The sequence below is a fragment of the Pteropus vampyrus genome, unplaced genomic scaffold (genome assembly GCF_000151845.1).
Source record: "Pteropus vampyrus isolate Shadow unplaced genomic scaffold, Pvam_2.0 Scaffold329, whole genome shotgun sequence".
NCBI lineage: Eukaryota > Metazoa > Chordata > Mammalia > Chiroptera > Pteropodidae > Pteropus > Pteropus vampyrus.
Genome location: NW_011889110.1, coordinates 713,627 through 719,810, shown reverse-complemented (window position 1 = coordinate 719,810; position 6,184 = coordinate 713,627). Strand labels below are relative to the sequence as shown.

Below are 6,184 nucleotides of genomic sequence, written 5' to 3'. Positions count from 1 at the left end.
CTATCGAAAAACCCCAGAAAGTAACAAGTGGGGACGTAGAGAAATCGGAACGCTTGTATTTTGCTGGAGGAAAACAGTATGGCGGCTCCTCAAAGAATGAAGCGTAGATTTTGCCATGAGATCCAGCAAGTCCAACTCTACTCCCAGAGGAGCTGAAAGCGGGGCCTTGGATAATGACACGCCAGTGCCCACAGCCATATTACTCCCAACGGCCAAAAGGTAGAAACAACCCAAATGTCCACTAATGGGTGAAAAGATAAACGAAATTTGCATCTGCATACAGTTAAATTATTATTTGGCCTTGAAAGGGAATGAAATTCTGATACATGCTATGAAATGGATGAATCTTGAAAACATTATGCTGAGTAAAATATGTCAGCCACGACAGAACTAACACTGTAGGATTCCACTGTGATGAGGTGCTTAGAACCGTCCGTTTTATAACAGAAAGTTGAGTATTGGTTACCAAGGGCTGTGGGGAGGGGAGTTAATGTTTAGTGGGTACAACAGTGTCATCTTAGGATGACGAAAAAGTTCCGTAGGTGAATGCCGCTGAATACAACAATGTGAATGTAATTAATGCCACTGAACTGTAGACCTAAATGGGGTTAAAATGGTAAATTTTATGTTCCATGTATCTTACCACGATAATTTTTTTTTTAATAAAGCAAGGATAAAGAACCTTTCCTCTTGCGGGGTTTGGTTGCTAGATGGGGAGACAGTCCTGCCAGGGTGTATGAGGAAGAGAAGGGCCAGGACCTCAGTGCCTGGCCTGGCTCTCCCAATCCGGCCTGTGGGCGCAGGCCGGCTACACAGCTGACTACTTCCTAGTGCCTGCAGGGGGCAGAAGGAGGGATGGTCCAGATCGTAGTCTGGCAGCCCTATCTCATGTCTTTGACGGCCAAGTCCAACTTTGCTGGACAAGATACCTTCTTTTCCTAGGATGTGGGACTTCCAAGAACCCAGAAGGTGTGTGGGATGATGGATGCCCACGGCCCGCCTCCAGAAATGCTCAGGTGAAGGATGAGGCCTGGTCCTGAAGAACTGTTCTGTCCACCCTCCCGTGGCTAACGGGCATGGACCTTAGCTACCTGCACAGGAGAGTGTCTCTCTCTCTGCCCCCGCCCCCCGCCCCCCACCCTGCCAGGCCGCCTGGAGTTGCATCCAGAGTAACAGGGGTCCCGATCAAAGGTAGACGTTTTCCTCTCCGTCCCCCTCACCAAGGTCCAGTCCAAGATTCAAGTGTCCCATAAGTGTGTTGCGGCGAAGGACCTCCCAGCCGCGGTGGCTGCTGCTGCTGCGGGATGTGGTCCGGGACAGAGAGGGGGTCGGGGAGCCCAGGGAGGCTCTGGCTGCAGCCCCACTTTCAAACACAGAGGGCCGCTTCTCAGAAAGGTGCTCTGGTCCATCCTCCTTGTCTGAGGACTTGAACGCTTCCACGTAGCGAAGCACTCTCAAGGGATTTTGATCCTGGTGGCTCTCGATTCTGAGGACAGAAGCGGGGAAAGGACTCAGTCGAGCTGGGGAGAGATGAGGGGCCTCGGGGGCGTGGGGGCACATGGAGGAGACTGGACCAGGAGGAAAGGGGGAGGAAGGGAGCAGAGGCGAAGTGAGAAGGGCATCGTGGATCGAGGGAAGGGAAGGGAAGGGCCGTGGAGAGGAGCGTGAACCGGGGTGGAGGCCGGCGAGGCCTCGCGCTCAGGATTTGGAGACTAGTGCAGCTTGTGTGTGGGTACGGTGCTGGGGGAATGTGGGTGAATAAGAAAGAGGAATCAGAGCCAATGAAGAAATAGATACGGCACAAAGATGAGGAGATGCAATTCAGGAAATAAATAAGACAAGAGACGCAGGCGACGAGCTCAGGGTAGAGGATGAAGGAGGTCAGCGTCGAGGCAAGAATATACTAGAAATGAGGGTCAGATGGGAAGAAGGCTGGAGCAAGGTGGGGGACCATGCCCGCATCCGGCATGAACACACGTATGCAGCCTCTCCGCGTCACTGCCCTGAGGCGCACCCAGCCCGGCCTCAGCTACCGCCATGCTTTTCACCCCGACTCCGCTCCAGCCCCTGCTCCAGACTGGGCGACACAGTCTCACTTTATACAGTCATGACGTCTCCCTTGGTTCCAGTTTGGGATCTCGAAAATGGAAAGGATGGCGATAAATGCGGAACCGGTCACCCTTGCCCCCATGGCGTCACACGTTTTCAGTTCACGCGTGTACGTTGCCACTCACCGCAGGAACCAGCGGTCCCCCAGCCCGTACTTGCGCCCACAGATCCCAGAGCGAGGCCACAGGAAGCGAGGCATCTTCCTCTCCAGCATCACCGTGGTGGCCACGACCTGGAAGCAGCAGGGAGGCAGAGGAAGAACTCAGAAAGAACGATGGGGTTCAGAGAGCGCTGGAGGCCACCGACAGAGAGGACCCTGAGGCATTGGTGGGACGAGGACACCGGAGGTCAGTGGAGGTGACAGGCATTCACCCACCCCTTGGCCTGTGCTACCTGCTTTACTCATCATTAGTCATAAAAGGAGAGAGAATCCTTTACGAGTGTTATGAATACAACAGCGACTCCTAAATTACTATTCGGATTCATGGAAAATGAGTCATTCCAGACTAATCTCATTTGCTTTTTCATAGGAAAGCCATAGACCAACTATCTTGATTTAAATAAAATGATTAAATAGAATCTCAGTGACCTGGCAGATGAAGTAGTGCTGTTGGTATTCAGGGAATGTACAGTGAATTAAATGCCCACCCCCTAGGAGGAAAAGAGTGCCTTAATGACGCAGACTTGGCAGGGAAAGTTTTAGTGGCAGGTCACATGTCCTGTACTTCGCCCAGCCTTCATTAATTACTTAGATGAAACACAGAAGAAAAACTTATCGAATAGGCCCGTGACACAAAACTGGGAGGGATATGTCATTTGCAAGGTGACAGAAGCAATAGAAAAAATGACCTCAGCAGACTGGAATGCTGGTCAAAAACCAATACCATAAAACGTAAGGAAACTAAATGCAAGTTTCTCCATTTGTGTTTAAGGCTCAAGTATCTGTATAAGTACAGAAAAGCGGTGAAGGAGCCCAGCTGAGCAAGCTGTGCAGCAAGGGTGGGAGATGTGAGGGTTCCGGTTGGTCGTAAGCTTCATAAGGGCCAACTGCGTCCTTTCTAAAAGACATAGCTCGATTTTAGGTGCAATTTACAGCATAGTGTCCAAAGCCCGCTCTTCGTGACATGCCTGCATCCCTCTAATCGTATCAGGACCACTCTAGTTTCAAAAGGACCACGATCAGTTAGGTCACAAACAGAATGGTGCCATCGGGATGGATTGGGCCCAGGAAGCTTCACTAATTGAAGGAACGATGAATCTTTCAAAAGTCCATCCCTCACTCTGTAGTCTTCCCTGTCATTTTAGGCACTCCACACCTCACGACCTTCTGTCTATTTCTTAGCTGGACCAAGCTCCCTCCAACCCCGATCGTTCTATGCCCTTTCCCTAGATAGCCCTTCTGCTTCTTTATCTTGCGAAGGACGTTTATTATTCCTCCTGGCGCCATCTTTCAGACCCCCACCTTCTCTGGTGACAACGCCCATCTTTCATTTAGACAATCTCTGTCACCACTCTCAGTCCGTCAGAGTGGACTGGACTGCACACAGTTCTGGCTAATTAGTATGTTCTCCCCCAAATTCTACCACCACCACCATCTCGTCCTTGGCCTTGACCTTCAGTTGAAGGATCCTATGACTCGCACTCGTTGTAATGGGTTTCACTGGGAGAAAGATGTTCTTTTCAAGGCTACATACTTCATAGCGTTAGGAGGCACGCAGAATACAAAATGAACGGGGGCCTTGGAATGGCGCTCTGTGGTACACCTGCTCTTTCCTTTGGGAGTTTAGAGCCTCTCTGAGCTATCTCCCCAACATGATGGGAGAGATCCCCTTAGAAGAGTCTGGACGAAAGAGAGTTGAACAGAAGAATGAATGTAACGTGTGAAGTGAAGATCTGGGCTCTGGCCAGATCTGCCTAAAACTGGTTTAATTCCTTCATCTTTTCATTTATGCGGACCAACACATCCTTGTTTGTTTTTCGTTGTTGTTGTTGTTGTTTTGTTTTGTTTTTTAAGTGTATTCGAGTTTGGTTTTCTAGCCCTGTAGCCGAGAGTCCTGACCGATAGAAACTCGAACCTCCATCCCTCTCCATCATTCTGCATCGGCTACCCCGTGTTTCCATCTTGAACGTCACTCTCAGAAAAGTGTTTCCTAACTTTCCAGTCAGACTCTGCGGTTGCATCCTGTCCTCAGCGTGTTCTACTTCACTACGACACTTTTACTGCAATTGTACAGCTTTCCGGGAAGTCATTTGTTTTATGTCTGTCTTCCCCACCACACCGTGAGCTCCAAACTGTGGGCACAGATGTGCATTGGCGTGTCCATGCTTAATTTGTATCCCCAGCTCTTAGACGTTTCTCACACACGGCAGGCTCTAAATAATCGTTAAATGTAGGAAGAGTCTGGGAGGATAAATAATGGCTGTATTCAAATATTTGACTGGTGCTCGTATGGAAGAGTGTGTCCTGCCGTATCCAAGAAGAAAAGATGAGGGCCAAAGAATGGATTACAGAAAGTTAGGTTTGAGCTCATTGTAACATGGACTTTTCCAATTAAAAAAAAAAAAAGTCTGAAATGTTTTGTAAGCTCTCCTCCCACCCACTGCCCAAATCCACATGATAATAAGGTCCTGATCAGTATTTAAAAAAACACCGAATGACCCTCTGACCAGTAAATGATTATACACTGGGCAGAAAATCAACTAAAGGAGCACTAAACACACTTCCAACTCCAAAGCTGAATTTGCCTATGATAACATAGAGAAAAGATCACAGAGAAACAGGTAGTTATAGAAGGTAACGAAAGATAAGGTCCAAATTAAAAACCAGGATATATGAGAACGAGATGGTTTCTGGTTCCCACTGGACTCAGAAATGACCCCTGGGTCTACTCTTCCCTTGTGATCAACACCTTCCGATCTTGGGTGGTCAACCTACCCCTATCCTCCCATTTTACCCCCCTTTGGTCCCCTCCACCTATCCTAATGTACCTCTGTTGAGGCGATGGTCCCACTGGGTTTTCCGTGACTCTCCTAAGAGTCGTCCGCCATGACACATCCCGTTTCGATTGTTCTCTCCATCCCCTCCACCTTAGTGGGATGAACACTGGCAAACTCACCTGGGCCCTCCAGAGCTCATCCCGCTCCTGGGCCACCCGCCAGTGAGTGTCGCCCATCATGGCAATGAACAGGTTGAGCATGAGCAGCGTGGCGATGATGGCGAAGGCCGCATAGGTGATGCTGTACATGAAGGGCAGGTCCACGTCATAGTTGGCGGGCCCGTCGATGATGGTGAGGAACAGTTCGAAGGTGCTGAACAGCGCCGTGGGGTAGTCGTAGAATTCCCCCAGCTTCTCTGGGTCCTCCGTCTGGAAGACGATAAAGAACGCTGCTCCGCCAGGAAAAGGGTGACATGAGGAAAGAGAGAGTCGCCACGATGAGGACGGGCCTGGGGGGCAGTCACGCCACCTCCCTCCATTCACGCCACTTCCCTCCATTCACGCACACTCACACGGCCACAAGGGTGGACGTGCGAAGGCACACGCGTAAGCCACAGTTTACCTGTGGACACCCTGAGATGTCCCATGACAGGGTTCGTCACTCTGGATAATGACAATACTCAACCACCTAGCAAAATATTAGAGGTATACAGTAGTCCCCTGCACCCCGATCAATGAGGGACTTGTTCCAAGACCCCCCGGACGCCTGAACCACCCACAGTCCCGAACCCTACAGATACTAAGTTTTTCCTGTACACACATATCGCCAATAAAGTTTATCAGTTGCGTACAGCAAGAGATTGAAAACAATAACGAATAATAAAATAGACCGATTTAAACAATGTGCTATAATAAAACTTCCGTGAACGTGGTCTCTCTCCATAGCTTATACCATACTCACTTTCCACGTGAAGGAAGCCCCTTTACGGCTTCGCTTTGGATTCTACGAAATGCCAGCATCACTACCCTTGTGCTTTGGGGCCATTTCTAAGTGAAATAAGGGTGCCTTGAACACTAGCCCTGCAGTACTGACATGGTCCATCCGATAACCGAGGTGGCTCCTAAGTGACTAATAGCTG

General features: G+C 49.7%; 1 protein-coding gene across 1 annotated transcript in view; it reads right to left on the bottom strand.

Moving 5' to 3' along the window:
• Positions 1-415: 415 nt before the first annotated feature.
• Positions 416-6,184, bottom strand: part of TRPV5 (transient receptor potential cation channel subfamily V member 5) — a 28,566-nt gene continuing 22,797 nt past the window's right edge. The window contains exons 12-14 of the mRNA XM_023522061.1: positions 5,226-5,592; positions 2,235-2,341; positions 416-1,486 (exon numbers count right to left, since the gene is read on the bottom strand). Of these exons, the coding sequence (XP_023377829.1) occupies positions 1,186-1,486; positions 2,235-2,341; positions 5,226-5,592 (775 nt within the window). The 3' untranslated portion in view covers positions 416-1,185. The remainder of the gene's footprint in view (positions 1,487-2,234; positions 2,342-5,225; positions 5,593-6,184) is intronic.